The 20,664-nt window shown below is 48.1% G+C and overlaps 7 protein-coding genes across 7 annotated transcripts; 2 read left to right on the forward strand and 5 right to left on the reverse strand.

The window, feature by feature from the left end:
* The first annotated feature begins 280 nt into the window (after positions 1–280).
* Positions 281–2,224, forward strand: FOBCDRAFT_31484 (Septin-domain-containing protein). Its single transcript, XM_031178564.3, has 7 exons — positions 281–466; positions 617–692; positions 781–897; positions 951–1,038; positions 1,091–1,228; positions 1,277–1,744; positions 1,796–2,224. The coding sequence occupies exons 1-7, from the start codon at positions 452–454 to the stop codon at positions 2,043–2,045; spliced, it is 1,152 nt and encodes a 383-aa protein (XP_031044451.1). The 5' UTR covers positions 281–451; the 3' UTR covers positions 2,046–2,224.
* Positions 2,225–2,598: 374 nt separating this feature from the next.
* Positions 2,599–4,144, reverse strand: FOBCDRAFT_181352 (inhibitor of apoptosis-promoting Bax1-domain-containing protein). The gene is made up of 3 exons (XM_031178563.3): positions 3,716–4,144; positions 3,485–3,658; positions 2,599–3,429 (listed from the first exon to the last, which is right to left on the reverse strand). Exons 1-3 carry the CDS (start codon positions 3,875–3,877, stop codon positions 2,938–2,940), a joined length of 828 nt encoding a protein of 275 aa, XP_031044450.1. The 5' UTR covers positions 3,878–4,144; the 3' UTR covers positions 2,599–2,937.
* A 295-nt stretch (positions 4,145–4,439) lies between these two features.
* Positions 4,440–7,057, reverse strand: FOBCDRAFT_200498 (uncharacterized protein; the record flags this gene model as incomplete). Its single annotated transcript, XM_054704271.1, has 3 exons — positions 4,440–6,365; positions 6,415–6,675; positions 6,734–7,057. 3 exons carry the CDS (start codon positions 7,055–7,057, stop codon positions 4,440–4,442), a joined length of 2,511 nt encoding a protein of 836 aa, XP_054560246.1.
* A 681-nt stretch (positions 7,058–7,738) lies between these two features.
* On the reverse strand, positions 7,739–9,121 carry FOBCDRAFT_221590 (Translin). Its single transcript, XM_031178561.3, has 3 exons — positions 8,814–9,121; positions 8,740–8,757; positions 7,739–8,685 (listed from the first exon to the last, which is right to left on the reverse strand). Exons 1-3 carry the CDS (start codon positions 9,005–9,007, stop codon positions 8,115–8,117), a joined length of 783 nt encoding a protein of 260 aa, XP_031044448.1. The 5' UTR covers positions 9,008–9,121; the 3' UTR covers positions 7,739–8,114.
* Positions 9,122–9,183: 62 nt separating this feature from the next.
* Positions 9,184–10,839, forward strand: FOBCDRAFT_318601 (PIG-M-domain-containing protein). The gene is made up of 3 exons (XM_031178560.3): positions 9,184–10,091; positions 10,143–10,419; positions 10,470–10,839. Exons 1-3 carry the CDS (start codon positions 9,385–9,387, stop codon positions 10,752–10,754), a joined length of 1,269 nt encoding a protein of 422 aa, XP_031044447.2. The 5' UTR covers positions 9,184–9,384; the 3' UTR covers positions 10,755–10,839.
* On the reverse strand, positions 10,833–13,291 carry FOBCDRAFT_31511 (uncharacterized protein). Its single transcript, XM_031178559.3, has 2 exons — positions 11,538–13,291; positions 10,833–11,486 (listed from the first exon to the last, which is right to left on the reverse strand). Exons 1-2 carry the CDS (start codon positions 13,189–13,191, stop codon positions 11,227–11,229), a joined length of 1,914 nt encoding a protein of 637 aa, XP_031044446.2. The 5' UTR covers positions 13,192–13,291; the 3' UTR covers positions 10,833–11,226.
* A 2,182-nt stretch (positions 13,292–15,473) lies between these two features.
* FOBCDRAFT_221596 (S-adenosyl-L-methionine-dependent methyltransferase) lies at positions 15,474–16,571 on the reverse strand. The gene is made up of 2 exons (XM_031178558.3): positions 15,977–16,571; positions 15,474–15,911 (listed from the first exon to the last, which is right to left on the reverse strand). Exons 1-2 carry the CDS (start codon positions 16,443–16,445, stop codon positions 15,706–15,708), a joined length of 675 nt encoding a protein of 224 aa, XP_031044445.2. The 5' UTR covers positions 16,446–16,571; the 3' UTR covers positions 15,474–15,705.
* Positions 16,572–20,664: the final 4,093 nt, after the last annotated feature.

Below are 20,664 nucleotides of genomic sequence, written 5' to 3' on the forward strand. Positions count from 1 at the left end.
CTCTGATTGAAGCAAGCGCCACAGTAAGGCTCGTTGAGGGTCCGCTAGTGGTCTCTTGGGCGGGAAGGCGGTCTGGCTTTACAGGGTGCTGGAAAGTGTGGATTTCGTAGTGTAGGGGTGCACCTGCTGCTCCAGCTGGCATTTGTTAGCACTGGCACTCTAGCTTAGGCACTTCCCCTGAATCTTAGAGGAGGAACGATTGGCCAGGTGTGAAATTGCCCATACCCCTTGAGCAACCCAAGTCCAACACGACCCGTATCCTTCTCTCCTGGCTCTGGCTCCTAGCCTCCTTTAACATTTTCCCCTTGGTTCAGGTTCCCCAAGTTTCCACTTCAACCACCGCAAGCAAAACCATACTCGATTTGAGTCGTTGCTCGACGTTTGGTGCCTTCGACCTATTCCTGCCGTATCTCCTCAGCTTCACCTTAACTTCGCGAATCCAATCTTCAAGATGTCGTCCATGGGCGTATGTGCTATCTCCCCTCCGGTCCTGTTCTGTCCTGTCGTGTGGATGCCACCGCCGTTGAAGCTACCGTTTTTCGCATGATTCCATGGACCAAAACTTTCGCGCGCCTACCATTTAGATCTCAGCTCGCTAACTCCTACTCCCCAATAGAAGATGATCCGTCGAAAGAAGAATGTCAAGAAGGGTATTCAGTTCTGTCTGATGGTCTGCGGTGCTTCAGGCACTGGTACGTGGCCCCTTGCGAGAACAGCTGCGACGACAGCTACAATGGTCCCGTAACGATTAAAATAATACATCAAGCTTACAATCGACAGGCCGTACCACATTTGTCAACACACTCTGCGGAAAGAGCGTTCTCGATCACAAGGAGTCCGACGATGCTGGCAGCGCCCACGTTGAGGATGGTGTCAAGATCAAGCCCATCACTGTCGGTACGTACATCCAATTATCGTTACATTCATACATGATATTAATTGGACTATAGAGCTCGAGCTTGACGAGGAGGGTACTCGCATCTCCCTCACAATTGTCGATACCCCCGGCTTCGGTGACCAGATTGACAACGAGGCTAGGTAAGCTAGTATCGCGGTCCATGTTTTTACCCCTCCACTAACCCAATGCCAGCTTCTCAGAGATCGTCGGCTACCTCGAGAGACAATATGATGATATTCTTGCCGAGGAGTCTCGTATCAAGCGTAACCCCCGCTTCAGAGACAACCGAGTCCATGCTATGCTTTACTTTATCACTCCCACTGGTCATGGGTATGTTTTATAAGCTCCTAACTCTTCGGACGCGACTGACGTTTGCAGCCTCCGAGAACTCGACATCGAGCTCATGAAGCGCCTCGCTCCTCGTGTCAACGTTATCCCCGTTATTGGTCGCGCCGATTCGCTCACCCCCGCCGAGCTCGCCGAGTCCAAGAAGCTGGTTATGGAGGACATCGAGCACTACCGCATTCCCGTCTACAACTTCCCCTACGACATTGAGGAGGACGATGAGGATACCGTTGAGGAGAACGCTGAGCTCCGTGGCCTTATGCCTTTCGCCATCGTTGGATCCGAGGAGGTTGTTGAGATTGGTGGCCGCAAGGTTCGCGCTCGTCATTACCCCTGGGGTGTTGTCGAGGTTGATAACCCTCGTCACTCCGACTTCCTTGCTATTCGATCTGCCCTGCTTCACAGCCACTTGGCTGATTTGAAGGAAATCACCCACGACTTCTTGTACGAGAACTACCGTACCGAGAAGCTGTCTAAGAGCGTTGAGGGTGCTTCCGGAAAGTGAGTTTTGACCAAAATCTCGGATATGGACCACAGCTGACCTGTTTTTAGTGCCGATAGCTCAATGAACCCTGAGGACCTTGCCTCTCAGTCAGTTCGCCTCAAGGAAGAGCAGCTCCGACGAGAGGAGGAGAAGCTGCGCGAGATCGAACTCAAGGTGCAGCGCGAGATCAACGAAAAGCGACAAGAGCTATTGGCCCGCGAGTCCCAGCTCCGAGAGATCGAGGCCCGCATGCAACGAGAGGCTGCTTCTCAGGCCACTGGCACACCTGAGCCCAATGGCGAGGAGCCACTCAACTAGACCTATCACTTCACATTTTAGGTCTTTTGCGGTGTTTCAAAAATGCGACGTTGGACTATTGTCTATTGCTGGCGTTGGTTTTTCCTCTCCCACGACTGAAGAGAAAGATGAGAATATTCCCCCTGCTGCTGAACAATTGAGTTGTCGTTTTCTTTTTTCTTCGCCGCCCTCCTTCACTCATCAAACGTCTGCTATTCTTAAACCGATTCTGGGCATGCCATCTGGAAACGGTTTCCCTGGGATGGCGGGCGGCTACCCATTGTTTAGAAGCATTCTCAAGGGAGGGTCATTATGTATCTGGCTGTTGTAGGGACGCAGCGTGCGGGGAGTGTCTTAACGGGATGAAGACGCCCTTGCGCTACGATACGATGCATGCAGACGACTGGCGGATAGGACATATTGCCGTGTCCTGGTGCCATCTTGTGGTCATATTAGACTTGTATTGGGCGTACATCGTTGTCCATTCTTGGGCGACACAACCTTGATTGTTTCTTTTTTCTAGTGGCCTTCTAATGCTGATATCAAATAAATTCAATATTTTTTGTAATACGATTGTTGAACTCTTAAAACACTTGCTAAATCTTGAAACTTGGAAATACTCATGATGCCTAGGTTTATGATGATGACTATCAATTATCCTGTCTTGAGTATAAGCCGCTTAGACAGCCCAATCCAACGCGTAGTAAGGGAAACCAAACTTTCTCCAGAAACGCCAAAAATCCATAGTCTGACTAGGGAAACCGTCCGCAACACAACAATTAAGATAGCTCTTGAATCAGACACAGCTCGCATAACACACTCTTGGTAGCACAGTGATGGAAGTTAAGAACCGAGTCATCGGTCCACAGGTCTCGTGTCTACGCCTCGTTAAACTTTTACAGGTCGGTATTGCTTAGTTATTAGACTGGCTGTTGAGAATGCGCAGAATAGCGAGGAAGAGGTTGATGATGTCGAGGTAAAGGCTGATGGCAGCAGCAATCTCCTCCTCGACATGGTGGTGGCGAAGGACAAGCTGGGTGTCGACAAGGATGTAGCCACTGAAAATCAGAGCAGCAAGGCCGCCGTAGATGAGCTCGCCGGTAGAGCTGTAAGGGAAGAACATGGCCATGAAGCTGAAGATAACGAGACCCCACAGGGCACCGAAGAGGTAAGGCATCCATGATGTGAAGTCGTACTTTGTCTGACAAGCGAAGAGAGTGAGGAAGACAAAGATTCCGGCAGTAAGAACGACAGCGTTGAGAACGATGGATGTCTTGTAGAATGATACGATAACAGAGATGGTGTAAGCTTCGGCGAGGGTGAAGAGCGAGAGGAAGAGGAGGTTAGTCGGGTAAGACTTGCGCTTCCAGTAGGTCAAGCCCATGAAGATCATGGCACCAAAGAGCTGTGAATGTGTCAGTCGTTCATATTCATGATCCCGCTACTCAGTGAGAACTTACCGAAGCCCAAACGACGCCGGGGTGGCTCTGGATCCAGTCCTTGTAACCAGTGCTGAAAAATGTGAGGCTGCTCACTCCAGCAGTGGCGAGGAGCTGGACAGTGAGGATGGTGTAGACCTTGCGAACGAACTGGTTGCGGATATCAACAGTAGCCTCAGCCACAGAGCCGCCGAACTGGACATCATGTCAGCATTTCTTAATTCGCCTTGCATCAAACGTATCTATTCCTACCTTGAAATCATCGGGGAGGTTGTCCTCGCTATCGCGGGGCGCACCAAAGAGGCCTTGGGTCTCATCGCGAGCAGCCGAACCCTCAGCGTAGGCGGGGGGCGCGTGGGTGTAGTCGTCGGGGTCGCTCTGAGGAGCTGGCTGGTACTTGGTGTTGGAAGCCATCGCGGCGATAAGTGCGCGTACTTAGCGAGAAGTCCTTCGATCGTTTGTGGGTTGAGTTGGTTGAAAGAAAGGTCGTACGAGGGAGGTGTCGTAGCAGGATTGGTTTTCGAGGTTAAAATGGTTAAAGTGATGGAAAGTTCGGGTCACTCATCGATGATGCGAGGCCTACAGGGAAGTGCTCGGGGAGGTCATGTGGGGGATAGAATGGGGAAATTGTGGCGTTTTAGGCAGCTCAGGAACGGGTGGCGGTGCAAACTATGGCGTCAGCTCTCCACTTTAGCTACAGCTCCATGTTAGTGATATCAACCGACTTAATTTCGTACTCTGACCATTTCACGTTGAGATTTCATTGTGAATATGGAACTTGCATTGATTTCTGTTATTTGCTCCAAACATTCAATTCGATGAATATTGGCTATAGCAAGTTACATCTCGCACTTTGCTCAATATGCCCAGATCAACACTGTCCGCATTCATAGCCTTTCTGATATCACGCCTAGTCACTTGTAAATGTTTTGCCCATTCCAGAAACTAGCCCCCACTCAGGCGAGACTTAGCGGCCTCACTTGGAGGCTGGTGTTTTCTGCTGCGCAGGAGGAGCAGGCGATCCCATGCTCAAGTTGAACGCAGGAGGGTTCGATGATGGCCTGGGAGCCGGAGATGGACTCGGGGGCGTTATCTGCGGATAAGTACCAAAAAGGCTGTGGAAGTGACTGCCCTGGGTCGAAGGTGGCATCAAAGTGTTATAGGGCCCAGTAAGAGTTGCCGTTGTAAACTGATCTCCGGTCGGCGTCGAAGTCGGGACCGGCATGAGTCCACCTCCGCCATTCAGTGCAGGCGAATGGCCCAGTCGTTGGGGATAAGAACCCTGTTGCTGTGCTTGCGGAATGGGCGACCACGACTGAAAGTTCGATCCTGGGATTGAACCTGGGTAAGCCAAGCCAGAGGGATGACTTTTCTGATCATACATCGTCGTTGCAATAGACTTGTCCATGGATCCAGTTTGACACTCAAAGCGGGCCGTCGTATGGTTCTTGTTGGGTGTGAAACTACGCTGATAGTCTCTCTGCAATGCGTTGATTTGCTGAGCAATTGGAAAATGCTCATACAAAGCGTTTGCTTGCCCGTTGAAGAGCCCGGAAGCTTGAGGTTGACCGGGGAGGCTTAGTGCAGGGCTTGCCATCCAAGGTTGATTGTCTTTATTGAGCGGGAGTTTCAGATAAGAGGGCACTCCCCCTGGGAGAGTGGGCTTCAATAGAGAAATATCGTAAACAGGCTTCTCTTCCGTCGTGGTCTGGATCTGCTGTGGTGGAACTTGACCAACTTCCGTGGGTTGTGTCTGGTCAGAGCTCTCCTGAGAAGATGAGATTGCAGAAGATGCTGATGACGGAGTGGACATCCCAGTAGCGAGAACGATTCGTCGTCGTTTCGGATCATCAACCAACGTTGAAGGTGGATAAGGAGAATCGGCATTGTTACTAATACTGATGGTTGTCTGTCCAGATGACAGAGCGGCTCTCTTGTTGGAGTTTCCAATCGAATGTTCGCCCGAAGACTCGGGTTGGTGAGGTCTATTTTCTAGCTCGCACAAGGGCTGCGGTGTTTCTGGAAGCCGAACTAGGCTCATTTCCTGGTCCATCGACTGAGAGTCCAGTGATTGTGTCTTTCGCGAGCTGATAGATTCGACACTTGCCTCCCTCTGAGGACTCAGTCTTTCGACAGTGTCCACAAACTCGCTGAACTCTGGCGGTGGTGTAGGTTCTGAGACCAGCTTTTGGAATGACGCTGGTATCGCGTTCTCCGAGATCCAATCCATGAGAACCTGAGCAATCTCATTGCTGTTCGTCTCGAGAAACATCAAGTGCCCGTTGCCCAGTATGTTCTTTTCCTCAAGCTTGATCAGATCGCATTTGACGCCAGCTTGTAGCATGAAAACCACCGTCGCCCAGTCGTACATGCCATGCGAGCTGGCATGCGCTGTGACAACCGCATTAGGCACTTTCTTGATGTTGATGAGCTTGCGAGGCTTTGGAGACTGTACGAAACACTCGCTCTTTCCATCAGGCGAAGTAAGTTGGGTTATGTCGAGCGGGCTCTTCTCAGGATGGTCATATCCTCCATGTGGATGTGCTGGAGGATCGTAGGTAAGAGGAATGTCCGTCAATCCGTAGATTCGGGTCCCTTCCTCATACTGAATGAAAGGTGTGTACTCGCGGTAAGGATTTCGTTCTTTGGGGCATGCCGTGCCAAAAGGAGGTCCTGGTGGCTCGAGAACAATGGCACCAGCGACGAGGTCAGGTTCAACGTCGGTAGCTAACCAAGCCGCAGCTCCACCTGATCCTTCACCTACGAGGATAGACTTGCCGACATGGCGCAGGAGCGCTTGGAGGGCATTCTGAGCGAGAGACTGGCGTTCCACTTTGTTGAGATGAAGAGTCTCCAAGGAAGCGCAGTACTTGGCAAAAATGGGATCCCCACGCATTCCAGCCTATACAAAGTCAGCACTTTTATGTATAGACACAGGTTTCCACGCTTACGCCAGGCCATTTATCGTGAAACTTAGCCTTTGCATATTGGAGGGGCACCCCGACTTCTCGAGGTACACCAGGCGCCGTCAAGCTTGATTCGACTCCCCTTGCCGGGATAGAACTGGAGCTGACGCCTGCTTCGCGGTGGATGTAGTGCGAGGTTGTCAAAAAGTTGGAGCGACCAGAAGGGGGCAAATCAACGATAAAGACCTGGAAGCCTTTGTTGAGGAAGAACGAGGCCCATCCAGGCTGACCATCTGGCTTGGTTGTCTAGACCTACGGGGGGTTAGAATCAGTTGGTGTGATGAATATTGATAATACTGCTCACCTGACCAGTGTGAAAGTCTCCATGGATGAGGATGATAGGGTATGGATGGTGTCTCACTAGAGGTTCCAAACCCTCAACGTACATCTGGCCAACGATGTTCTTCGCAGTCGCAAGTGTTGAGCCCATGCTCCAGTCGACATTCACGAAAAATGTTGTTCGATAAGAGGCTGCTTCTTCATTCTGAACCGTCGGCTTTTGTGCTTCTTGTTGAAGATTGGGTAACTCGGCGCTTTGGAGATCGTCAGGCCGAGAATCGGATAGGTTTGGGCGGGTTGACGGGTCCGCAAAGGTCTTCTCACCCGATGGAGGAGAAGTTTGATTCATATTGAGTCGTTGACTCAAGAGTCTTGTCCCATGAAAAGAAACGCCTAGAACCGGATTTTGAGCGCCCGGTGTCGCTGAGCTGCGCCTGGAAGAACGCCTCGAAACGATGATGATCTAGTGAAAAAGAAAGATTTGTTAGAAGGCTGGAAGGATTATCCGATTACCAGGTGTCTGCGCGCCGTCACTTCTCGGCGAAGAGAGTCGATGGTGGTGGTTGAAGAAAGAGAAGAGAAGAGAGGTTGGCTGGCTTGCTTGAGCCTGAAAACAGAGGCAGACAGATGAGGCCCTGGCGAGCCTGAGCGACGGCGCCTTCAAAGAATGTCCTTGCAAAGCCTAATAATACGTCGCAAGCTCTTGTTCAAGATTATGTGAAATCCAAGTTTCCTCTCGGTGGTCGAGGCGAAAGGTATGGTCTGAGATGAGAAGTGCAAGGTGTGAATGAGTTGCTCGCGGGTGGAGGATGAAAGACCGACCCTCAGATTCTGACGATACATAATACCAGGTAATTCTGGCGCCTTCATTTGACGCTAAAAAGAGCTAAAGGATGACAATGCATTTCAATGCTCCCTTTGTATGTTATTGCTTGGTCGCTGCCAGTTGTCGACAGCCGTTGAATACCTAGGCAATGATTGTTCCCTGCGAATGCTAATAGGCGATGCAGTGTCAATCATTTCAATTGTCCTTATATCCTTACAGAAATTGCGATTTCTCCTTTGTCTATTACCAATCTTTAGCTAAATGTAATTGATGTGCAAAAGCTCGGAGTTCCATTGTTCAAAGATTCCAGCAATTGTGGGCACGCCACAGCTGGCCCTTTCGTTTCAGGCAAACCACCTAATCGTAAAAGAATAGATTCCCCGATGAGAAAAACATATCTCAGTGTGATCTTTTGTATCAACTATTTCCTTTATCATCAGCAAGCGTGGCCGTAGTCCTCCATAAACGTAAATAGATCATGATATTAGAGCAGCCAGCTCTAGCAACTCAACCAGATAGCACATCATATCCCACAACAGCCAACGCCCGTTTCCTTACATCATGAGTTGGAGATGAATGTTCATGGTGACACAGGCTCAGGAGCATCATCCTTCATATCCGGCACCCAGCCCTTTGGCCTCTCACTCCCTCTCACTACAAGTCCATACCCCAACCTCTCAACCTTTTTGACACTCTGCCTCATCACAGCCATCTTACCTCTCCAATCCTTCGTCGGCACATCAGGTAGGATCTCAAACTCACACCCAAGCTCTTGAATATCACTCATGATATTTCGTCCTCCATCACCAGCCAATTCACCATTCTGAGCTGTCGTGACAGTCGCAAAGCGCATCATCTCACCAAATAGATCGAAGATACCGAACATGTAGTCATTTGGTGTGAGGGCTATATCGCTGGGCATAGCAGCTTGTGCTTGTGTGGGTGTGATGAGGGTTTGGTGGCGGAGGTAGTGTGCGAAAGAGAGAGCCTCGACGAATTCTTCCAGACAGCGGAGGGAAAAGGTATAGCGATAGCGATTGACATTTTGGACATCTGGTGCGATTCCTTTGAGGAGTTTAGAGATTTCTTCGAGGCGTGTATCCATGTCTTGTTGGATGTGAGGAGGGAAGTCCTTGTTGAGATGCTTGACTCTGTGGTGTGTGAGCAGACTTTGACTGAGATTGCTACTTTATGAGCGAGCTTACCTCTGAAGGGTAAAGATGCTATAAACTGGTTAGTAAAACTTGCACTTGTAAGCTTTAAGTATTCAAAAACTCACATCTTCTTACTCTGAGCAGTAACATCTCGCGATGCCTTCACAATCCTCTCCCGTCGATCATGATGCTCATCAAGCTCATCACGGAACCCTTCAAACATATCATGGAACCTGCCCCTCGGCCCAGCCTGCTTCAGCGGGCCCGCATTCTTCACACGAGCATTGCCGTCGCGATCTCTCTTAACACCGCCCGACATTATGATTCGATTGTTAAAGAAATGCAGGCTATAAAATAAGATGGTGGTCGATGATGTTGGAGGTTGGTTCGAGGCGGGTCTTGATTTGTTAGTGCGTGTTGCAGGGATGACGTGAAATTTGTTAGTGGAGAGGAGCAAGAGCTCTCCATTTTTGGAAGGCAGCTTGATTCGGGCTGCGTTACTCAACATCAGCAAACTGCCACTGAGTGGCATACAACAATAGATTCTTTGAGTGAATCGGAATAAGAGGAAAACCGAGATAACTTGAGACGTCATAATCTGTTATAAGCTATGGTCTTATAAGCTCATTAGCCTCTCTATCCTGTCTCATCTCAATACACACTCACCGCCAACTGTCATCTTCACCTCACTTCGCAATGCCTTCAATAACCCCCTTCCTACGCACAACGCCACTCTTCACCATATCTCTCTTCCTCCGCCTCGCTCTTCTCTTCTACGGCCTCTACCAAGATACCCATTCAGCCCTGAAGTACACAGATATCGACTATCTTGTCTTTACCGACGCTTCCCGCTTTGTCGCTGAAGGCTCATCACCATATGCTCGCGACACATATCGTTACACGCCTCTGCTCGCCTGGATACTCCTACCAACCGTCCGATTCTCCGCTTTTGGAAAGCTAGTCTTTGCTGCGGCTGATCTTTTGGCGGGATGGCTTATTCTGCGCGTGCTTAGACGGAGGGGTATGGATGAAGCTACGGCTGGAGGCTTTTCCGCGCTGTGGTTATGGAACCCTATGGTAGCTACTATCAGCACCCGTGGAAGCTCGGAAGGCCTCTTGGGTGTGTTGACGATGGGTTTATTATGGGCTGTTGAGAGACGAAGACTCAGTCTTGCTGCGATCATTCTCGGGCTATCGGTTCACTTCAAGATATACCCCTTCATCTATGCACCAGCTATTGTATGGTGGATGGACGATGCTCGTTTAGGGAAAGAGACAAAACCTTCTCCTGCTCCTTCATCATACAAGGAAGCAGTCTCAAACTTCTTCACGCCGGATCGCCTCAAGTTTGGACTTCTCAGTCTTATAACGTTCATGATTCTCAATCTCATCATGTTCTCCATGTAAGTCCTTATACACAAATATCTAAGTCAGCACAACTGACCAAATCACAGTTACGAGACTCCTTTCCTTGTTCATACTTATTTTCACCATGTCACAAGGATCGATCACCGTCACAACTTCTCGCCTTACAATGTCCTGCTGTATCTCACCTCTGCCACTCCCGCTGATGCTGCGCCTTCATTCCGTATCGAGTCGTTCGCTTTCCTCCCTCAACTTCTTCTATCTTGTGTTCTTATTCCTCTCGCTATCGCCAAGCGCGATCTTGCAACATCCATGATGGCTCAGACCTTTGCCTTTGTTACGTTTAACAAAGTCTGTACCTCCCAAGTCAGTCACCCTCATCCTTATTGCTCGTCCATCAACTAACATATTATCAGTACTTCCTTTGGTACATGATCTTTCTACCACTTTATCTGCCAAACTCATCTTTTCTCCGTAACCCTAAGCTGGGCATCTCAGCTCTGTTGCTCTGGGTAGTCTCCCAAGCTGCCTGGTTGCAACAAGGTTACCAGCTCGAGTTTCTCGGCATCAGTACCTTCTTCCCAGGCCTTTGGTTGGCCTCGCTCGGCTTCTTCTTGGTTAACTGCTGGATTCTGGGTTTCATCATCAGTGACGGTGCTGCTCGGTCAACACGATCGACCATTAAGTTCCACGTCGAATAAGAGCCACACTGAAGTCCCACTTTCAAACATTGGAAATACAAAAGCAGGCGTGTAGTAAGCGTGAATATTTTATTGATGATGAACATAGCATAAATATTCAGACAATCTTATTCATCGACTATAATACCAAATCGCCAGTATCGTAGAGGGTATATGGAAGCTCGCGTCCCCTCAGATAAATTACCTCGCCGTCTTCACTTCCATCTTCGTGACTTTTCAACAGATCCCAAGCAAATTCTTCTCAAAGCCAAGTAAAGCCATGCCAGCAATTCCCGTGTATACATGCGCCCTCAAAACTCCCAATCTCCTGGGTATGTGGTTTCAATTAACAGCTTCCTTTCCATAGTTCCAAACCTTGAACGCCGTCTGAAAACAAAAGAGTGATGTATCATATGTATAATCCAGCCATATCGATCTTTTGGCTGCCTTCTGCGGTTTAAGATTCACAGTGTTTCATATTGGCATGCATTTCTCACTGAATCGTGATGCCTGTCGCAAGAGATCGATAATTCGACAACTTTAGGGATGCGATCTTCGTCCTCGGGGGGTCAGGCGTAATGACCATTCTTCCGTCCTTGTTGTACACGATGTTGCCAAAGGACTCACTCAACTCTGGAAAATGAACATCGGGGCGAACGCGACCCATCTCGGCCAAAATCCTCTCGCTCCAGACGCCAGAGCAAGCACCCTTGCGCATAATAAAAAATGGGTTGAGAGGGGGTAGTACGGAGTCTAATATTCATGTTAACTAGGGATTAAAGGTTGAGCTGCGGATAAACTTACCAAGATCAACAAACCGAATCCTCAGATAAACCACTTCCTTGAGCTTTTCAAGAGATCGAATCGCTGACAGTACCAACTTTTCAAAGGCATCGATAAATCCCATATCTTGAATGCCAGAGCCAGCCTCGTGGAAGCTCGTGTTGTATCGGCAGCAATTCTTGACTGTCAAGTCTAGAGTCTTGAGTCGGGAAGTTCGTGGGTCGGTTGATCGCATAGCCACATCAAAAAAGTGGTGACAAACACGGCCAGTGTAGGCGAAATGCTCTAATGAAGGTAACGCCTCCGCCATTCTTGCACAAATGTGCGTCTTCTGTACGACCTTCGAATAGAATGGTGGCATGACCCCCTCTCGACGATAGTCGCTCTCGAGGCAAAGACTCAAATTCGTGATGTGGCGTGGGAGTTTTGGAAGAAACTCGGCCATAGTAATATAGCTCTTTGACTTTGGTTTACTATAAGAGCCCTGCCACTCGTAAAGGCCTGGTAAAGCATTCAGAACTGTTGCAAAGTCCTGATCGTCTCGCATGAGATTCCACTGGCCCCTCGTGACTAGAGTCTGCACCGATTCAAGGATAGGCAGCGGCTTGTAGATGGCCGGGTCGATCCTCTGCTCGGGAAAGTGAAGAACTCTCGGTGCCTTGCGTCGCTCGCCTCCTTCCAAGGTCAAAACTCTGGCCTGTGGTAGAGTTTGTCCAACGAATTGAAACACTTGCTCAAGGGTACAGTTGTTACCAGGTAAAGTGTATGTCGCGTTAGTCAGTCCTTCCATAGTGACTGTAGGCAGCGTCAGAGTATTCGATAGAGCGACGGGTCCGTAGGTTGGTTGGAAAACAGGAAACCAGATCTCGATGTGCTTGACATATGATTGCAGGTGCTCGTGCAGAGCAAGGTGAACCATAGCATCTTCCAGGCAGTCCACAGTCGCTTTTAGTTTAATATGACGATAAAGCCGTTGCTGAACAAGAATCCGCCAAACATCGCTCACAAGCGCCAACTCGGTCAATTCCCTTCTCCTCGAATGTCTAAGCGCCGTTCCCCAACTTTTTGTAATACTCGATACGGCCATTGAACTTCGCGATGTAGCGGAAACTCGGTACCCGAACAAATGATCCAATATCGCTTCGTGAACCTCAATTGGCAGCTGGTTGAAATCGGTTATAGGGCGAGGGAGAACCACTGGCTCGTTATCGGGGAAAGCGGTAGAGTCAGTGGGAGTATCGTGGTCGGCGCCATGCGAAGAACCACTGGAGCAGCATGGCTTGGAGTGTCGGCGATCAGGGTGAGGAAATGGTGTGCTGCTCGGTCTCGTCGGAGGAACAAAATCGGATGTTTTGGCTTGATCGTGAGAAGGGCTGGACGAGCCGGGAGAGACAGGGTTGGAAGCGGTATTGAGAATGCCATTCAGCATGGACGTAGCCATGATGGAGGCGAATTCTGTATCGGAGTCGGCATCATCGTCTCGATCATCGCTCAGGTCGTTCCTTCGTGATGTATAACTATCTCGGATAGGTAAAAGGGCGGATGCAGGAATAGAGGTAGGACAAGGCGCACGCGGGCCGGTGTGGCCATCATCGGCCGCGTCCATAGGTTCACTGATAGAGTCTCCCATATCGATATTGATATCGGTATCTGATTGCAATTCAAGGTTCTCCATAAGATGGCTCCAAGGCCGGCACGCGGTGCATCTCAATAAGGTCGGGCCGGGGTTGGATGATGGCCCTCGAATACAGGATGCAGCGGCGGTTGTTGGATGAAGAGGAGCAGGTTATCCTTGACAGTGAACGAGGAGAAAGAAGTTTATCGGCACCACAAGGTTCAAGGGCTGGAGATTGAGCCCCCAAAGTTTCGGTTGGTTCACGGTGGACACAGACGGACGGGAGAGGGAACAGGAGGGATGAGAAACAGGTGATTGACCTCCAGGGAGGGGGAATGGTAATTAAAAAAAAAAAAGGAAATATGATGGGTTGCGATATGACAACCGATGGGATGGGAACCCCGAAACCAGGGTCAGTCAATCAATGAACTCCACGGTTACGGATGAAGGCGACGAGAGGTGACTTTGTAAGATTGAGACTTTGAGTAGGTAGGCAAAGAGAGTTAGGGGAGAAGCAGAAGAAAAGAAGATAGGTAGAGAAGAATTGGGGAATGGAAATGGAGATGGAAAATAGAAGGACGGGAGAGAGGAAAGGATGATGAGCCAGCCGTTGAGTGGGAGTGAAATTGGAAATGAGAGGCGTTGATTAGCAGATGCTGCACGCACTGCACAGCACCTCACTCTACTGAGGTGCACCCTCCCCTCACTTCTGCCTTGCTAGCAGATTATTATTTATTGTTGTTATTATTCTACAACTGAGTAACCCTCTGCTGGGAACTAAACCAAACTAACTTGATTGTCATGTTTGTCTTCATTGTCTCTCCCTTCAATACCCGTCTCACTACTCAACCAACCAAGCCTAGATTGCGCGGGTGGTTGCAGCGTATATCCAGCCCAGGTCTTGTTTTGTCTTGAGTGAGAGTCTTACATAGCCTTGTAAATGTGCATGCTCGCTCGTATTGCAACCCGCCCATTCTGATCTGGCCTTTCAAGATAAGGCATCGATACTACCGTACCCGTCATGGCCACGTCGTCACAACACATGACTCTGCTTCTTTGGTAAGTACAGTTGCATCTTGTTTATGCTGGCACAGGAATTGTCCACGACGGATCGTTATCAAAGAACCTAGTGGAGGTCGCGTGCTTAGCGGCAACGGATCTCCACAGCATGAAGACAAGACAAGACATGTGGGAGTCCAGCTTTATGGAATTGTGGTTGTAACTGCAGGTAACCTACCAGCAACGGTTCTCTAGCAACTATCCAAAACAAAGGAAACCAGATTCATCTTTGTTATCTTGTTCATCTGGTAACGAACGCTGAAATTATGGCTGCTACAGGTTCCGGCGCCAGTAGATAAACCTTAGCACCTCCACTCTCCTCTCTGCACAACCACACATGGATCACATCCAATCCACCCAAGCCGACGGACGCCTCACTTTGGCCAAATGTGTCACCCAGGTCCTCAGCCCAGCCTCTGCCTTGGGTAACTAACGCGCCGACTGAATCAGCAACTTATCACGTCATTGGGCACAGGGCATCCCCGAACTCTATCAAGCATCCACCCAATGGTCAGATTCTTCCATCTAGAATAGCCTCTCGCTCGAGCCAGCGCATCATGATTTCCACAACAACCCCCTGCAAGACCCTGAAAGTTGTTCATCTGCTAGCGCCGCGCCAGGCGCGATCTCCTCAGCTTTGCTTATTTCCCGCTTCTCCTCGTTGATGCGTTATCGATTCGTTAGTCTTGGACGCTATCAACGATTCATTCCAAAAGTCAGTTTTTTATTCGAGGGAGCAGCCAAATGGAGTAAGTCTTTTGTCTGGAACACAATTGATTGTCTTGAGACACCATTCAATCCAATACTATGATGTGCCCTGTCCCTAGGGAGCAAAAAAGCCATGAGATCTTCAATTGGACAGCTGAAAAAGCCAATCAAAAGTCTCCTATGCTTATCATAAAACTGTCTAAGTGTTTTTTGTCACTTACGATCATGGTGTCATATTCAAGGTAGCATCAAATTTTGATCATCATCGCGTACCCTATATCACCGTGCGTCCTCATTCAACTTTGAGTAATCGTAACCCATGAGGCAGTGCATTGTCAAGAAGGTAACACTTTTCTTATTTGCTGACTTGTCGAAGAATATTGGCATATTCATGATCTTCCTCAACTGCCGATGATCTTCTTCTGCATGACGATCCCTGTCATAAATAGCAATAGTTTGCAGATGCTCCATAAGCAAATGCCGAATCCATATCTCCACGTCTTGACTCACACATCGACACTTCTTCAAGTGCATCAACATACGATATCTTGGTTTTATGAGCAGAACTTCAATGGTATCTTTATTGAATCAAAACAAGTATCATTTACCTGAAGAAGAATCAATGAATGTTCATCGACCTCCAATTCTTGTCAACGAATAAAGGTCAACATACAACAAACAACAATCTGACATTTCCAATAGCCTTTTGGCTTATACGTCAAAAACAGGTATTCTATAATCTTATCGTGTTTGTAAATTAGATAATTCTTGGATGTTATTGCCTTCCTTGACCCATCAAAAGACAGTCTAGTTTCCAAGGTATACGGCAACTAAAAGACCTCCGGAATATGGAAGCGTAGTGAGCTTGAAGCCATTGGTAGTGTCCTCTAGATAAGCCATCAGGTCCTTATAACCTGCCTTGGCAGCCTCAGTGTTATCAGCAACTACTGTAGCACCTGGCTTCATGCGCGGCCTGACGAGCTTGAGTGTAGGCAGAGCCAGAGGGGTCCAAACTGCAGTTTGGTTAGTAACACTGGACAAGAGAAGAATGCTTTCCTCGCCATGGGGGCTGACTCACTGTCTAGGAGTAGGAAATCCACTTGTTCTGGCAGATCGGTCTTGAGCGTCTCTCGCAAATCTCCCTCTCGTAATTCAATAAATTTCTCAACATCATCACCAGCTTGACTCCAGTACTTGCGAGCCTTGAAAGCCTTGGTAGGTTCATTTTCAGTTGCAATGACCTTGCCTGGCTGCGACCCAGCATTCTGAGAAACTGCCAGAGCTAGGTAGATAGTGCTAACACCAAATGATGTCCCAGCTTCGACAACGAAACGTGCCTTCATAGATCGCAGCAGGAGGTATACATAGGCACACTTGTCAGGATCCAATGCGACAAACTTGTCAAGTGCGGTAGAGGCAGGTCCATCTGTGCTGACGTAGGGGGGCTCATCGAGAGCTTGCTTGTGAAGGTCTCGAAGAAGCTCGATAGTTTGAGAGCTTGCGGCTATAGAAGCCAGAGTTGTTTCGATAGAAGCGTAGTCAGGCATATTGGAGTTCAATAGGCAACTGCACAGATGGTTAAGTGATACAGAACCACTAGTTAATTCAAGAGAAAGTCTGGCCTTTATGTAATTCGAGAGTCGGACTCAGGCTGGGGCCGAGGTTTATATCCGTTGATGCGTGAGGAATCAATGTGGAACCTGCAGTCATGGGAAGGCGTTGACGAAGTTAACCCCGCTCCTCGGCGTCAGAAGTTATCGACCGGTGCCGAACTCGGGATATACTGTTTCTTGAGTCACTCGAAGAGAGAAAAAGTTGAGTCATCGGAGCAACGTAGATACATGGAAAAGCAGTGTGTTCTCAAATTTATCAAGGTTCATTGGACTTTTCAGATAGCTTATACCTCCAGAGAGTATCAGCATCGATAGTTATCTAGCCATCGATCAATACTTACAGTCTCCTATAACTGTAATCCCTCAATTAGATATAGAAATTGAGAAGAAGGACAAGATTTTTCGAATAACTCTCAGATTTTAGTCCAGTTCACGGTTCGCACCATTTTTACTTCTACTTATATACCTGGAGTCGCCTGTTGCACAAACATGGATCACACTGACAGCCAGAGCATTCGAAAACTTTTCAATAACAGAGAGTCTGATAATTAGAACTATATATACAACTTCCGTTACAGTCGCAGACTATAGGTTCGCCTTTAGTCCTTGTTAGTGAAAGATTGATCTTGATCCCCGACTTGACGTTGTGAATTTCGGGACACTCTGGACCTTTGAAAAGATAACAAAAGGAATAAAACTTTTCAAATCTCAATATTTACTTTACCAAACGCATCTAAAACCGGTTTAGGACTTCAGTCACATAGGGTTCGGGGTTTACGTTGTCATTTACATCCTAGCTTCTCCAGTTTTGAAATAGATGGAAATATATTTATAGACATCTTCCTGAAATTACGTGATCCCAAGACATCATGAGCACATTATAAGCTTTGCTTAAGAGTACTCACTAATCATAGGCTATATCTCTTCCATATGGCAGGAGACTGTACCTAGCTGACTCAGAGAAAGAAATAAAACACCATAACTGCAGTCCAGACAGAGATTATTGAAAACAATACGAATTGAAGATTCAAATGGTTCTGAGAAAGGGCTTGTAATTGAAAAAACGAAATTATCTGGTTCCTCTAAGGGCCAGATTTAGGCCAAGCCAGCATTGCATCGATCCTTTGCAACATGGTGTGAAACTTTGTAGTACAACAAGCCCTGGGGGCAGCTGGTATGAGCCATTGAATCGAAAAGAGAGACAATAGCCTATAATTTACTGCGAGTTCATGAAATAAAAAACCAATTTGTTCCTTCAGCGTTCAACAAATATGGTCAATTTGGTTTAGCTGCCCTGGAGATGGAGCACAAACGCTGCGGTGACAGCTCGCCTTTTATGATTACACATTGAAACCTCCAAACCTCGATCGTTTGGGGGCAGTTGGAACGTAAGATGTGTCAGATTTCATTTGTAATAACAACCTGAGGGCAAGGCTGAATAGTGCAGAGGTGCCTCAAATGGAGCCATGTGATGATATTGGTGGATGAATCAGTAACGAAAGTGCTATCGGGATACTGGGCGTAATGGATGACATGCATGTTTTCGACTATTGCATTAGATGCTGTGTAGAGCAGACAAAAGAGAGACACTGAGGAATGATTAGAAGCATGTTAATCCCGAAAAGGGGTTCGGGTAGGAAATGGCTAAAACTTCGTGTCAAACAACGAAACGTTGCTTCTGAAACTACTTATGGTTAAAGAAATGTTTGGAAGGATAATTCAAGTCTCAAGGGAGTATTTTTTATGGTTATTTGGGAGATTGAGTTAATGGAGACTTTAAGTTGTAGGGATGAGAAGGATCCGCATCAAGCGCAGACTGCAACAACAGCAGTTGGGATAATGATACATGTACGCATACAGCTTTGACAACGAAAAGAAAGACATAAGTTCTTAACTATCAGTCTTGGTAGTTCTAGGGTCAATTCTGACCTTCTATATGTGTATCTAGCAGCCTTGGCTTGCCTTGGACTTCATTTTCGAAGTCTCGAAATACGGTTTCGGAAATTTGATACAGCCTTGGCAACATAAAACAGACAGTCACATGGGGTTTCAACTCAATAGGTGATGACTTATGAAACCATAGAAGGCGGTGTATACTCATGCGTGTAGAATATGGAAGGTAGCCGTGACATTCAATCTCCGGCTTGGGCCGTGTGATATGGAGGCCAGAATGACATATCATCGTCCAGATGACAAGAAGCCATGATTGATAATGGACATCAATCAGACTTGAGCAAGAGCCTCTCCGCGGTACATAAATCAGTTGCCGCTTTTCCGTAGTGTCGTACATATGGCAGTTTTCCCGGCAGAATGACTGGGCCGACAGTGAACAATGGATGATATAGGGCAAGGATGTCTGTGTGTCAAGTCCGTCTCGCCACGATCTAGACTCCATAGATGCGATTCTGCGGGTTTCAGAACTTCGTCAGCTCAAAACATGTCAAGGCCCGACTCAAAAAGACGATCGTCGGTTTTGGTGTGTCTTTGTGTTTTGTGTTAATAAAAAGTGAGGTAAACATATTTTGTCAGTTGTTGTTTTGAGAGACCCAGAAAATAGCCTTTGATAGGTCGCTTGGCAGGGAGGGTTCAGTAAGCGCGCTCCTTCCCTTCAGTGATCCCCTGTGTTATTAGTCATGAGCAGCTGCTTCAAGGGCATCGCATTCTGAATCATAGTCAATTCATCCATGCATGTGAAGAAAAGAAGCTATTCCCAAACGCAAACGCGGACAATGATTCCATAGCTAAAGACTTCTACCGAGGTCATCGCTTGTTGGTTGTGTTTCAACCGTGCCAATCCCGGTCTTATCCAGTGTCGTCCCAATTAAAATATCGATCCATGATCGATGACACAAATCAGGTGAATCGCCCTTAGCTGCTTGCCTTGTTCGAGAAGGCCGACTTCTTTGATCGGTCCCAAATCTGCTGAACCATGCCCTTAGGTCATTTCGCTGGCCTTCACCTGCTGAGCCACACCAGAATTCGATACAGCACCTTGCTCCCTGGTTGTCTCCGAGACACGCTTAGCCCGTGACCTGCATGGCGCCCTACCTATTCTATCCCCGACAGCCCGGGGTTAGCACCCCCCACGATACTCAACGTCCGTTGTACTCGGCCGTTAGAGCCCCTTCAGGATTGCCAAAACAACCCCTTGGTTCTGTATATTTGCGACACTGAGCCATGGATAAGATCTTGCAAAGGGGGCGCACGCTAGAACAAAATGCAAACTTTTTCTCCGACATACGACAGACAAAACAAAACAAAGACTATTTGCACACGTATCACCTCGAATTCGGAGACATCTGGCGTTTGTTAACACGGCGCTTCGAATCAGCGTCGTTTGGATATAAGACGCCGCGTGGGAAGAGACTTCAGCAGCCAACCAAATCGACTTGTGCCTGGCAGGTCCAGACGCCAAAGCCTAGTGGCACTTGTTTCAAACCTGGGATTGACAGGGATAGTCCAGGGGTCGTCAAGCGTCGATTCTTGGAAGGGGTTTCCAGTGAGTGGATCTTCCGTGATGATGTGACATTGAGATTCAGTACTGGCCGCCAATCATACTGCATTATCACGCTTTCTCGACTTAGCAACAAAATCGCTGTGATATTGCCAATGTGCATTGTTTATGGGTATCATCGTTAGTTGGGTCTTGGCCTGGCCGGCAAGATTCATCTCAAGATACTTGACAGTCTGGGGATGTGATGCAAAGACTAGCTGATGGCAGGAGTCGGCTATGATCATCCTCGCATATGCCCTGGATGGAGGCTTTTGGATTTTCGGATTTTCCCTGCCCCTTGCTTGAAGGTAACAAGATTACGGATAGTGATGAGCTAATCGTGCCGCTACCAGCACTCGAAGCACTGGCCGTTAGCTAAGTACAACTACTGTACTACATGTGACGCGCCAGCTCTTTGATTTACCGTGGTGAGAGGCGGCATTTGCTGCATATCATTGGCGGTACTTCAATGGGCCTGCGGGTTGTGGGCAACGACAACGGTTCTTCTCGCCCAACGCATTGCGGAAAAGAACAAGGGACGTGCTGCTATTGCGGTCATGATTGTTGCTTTCGAGAAACAGTAATCAAACGCCAATTTTGGATATACCAATCAGTGATGGTAATCGAGCAGATGCCCTTACAGTTACATACGCTATTATA

Source organism: Fusarium oxysporum, chromosome IV (assembly GCF_013085055.1).
Source record: "Fusarium oxysporum Fo47 chromosome IV, complete sequence".
NCBI classification, from domain to species: Eukaryota; Fungi; Ascomycota; class Sordariomycetes; order Hypocreales; family Nectriaceae; genus Fusarium; species Fusarium oxysporum.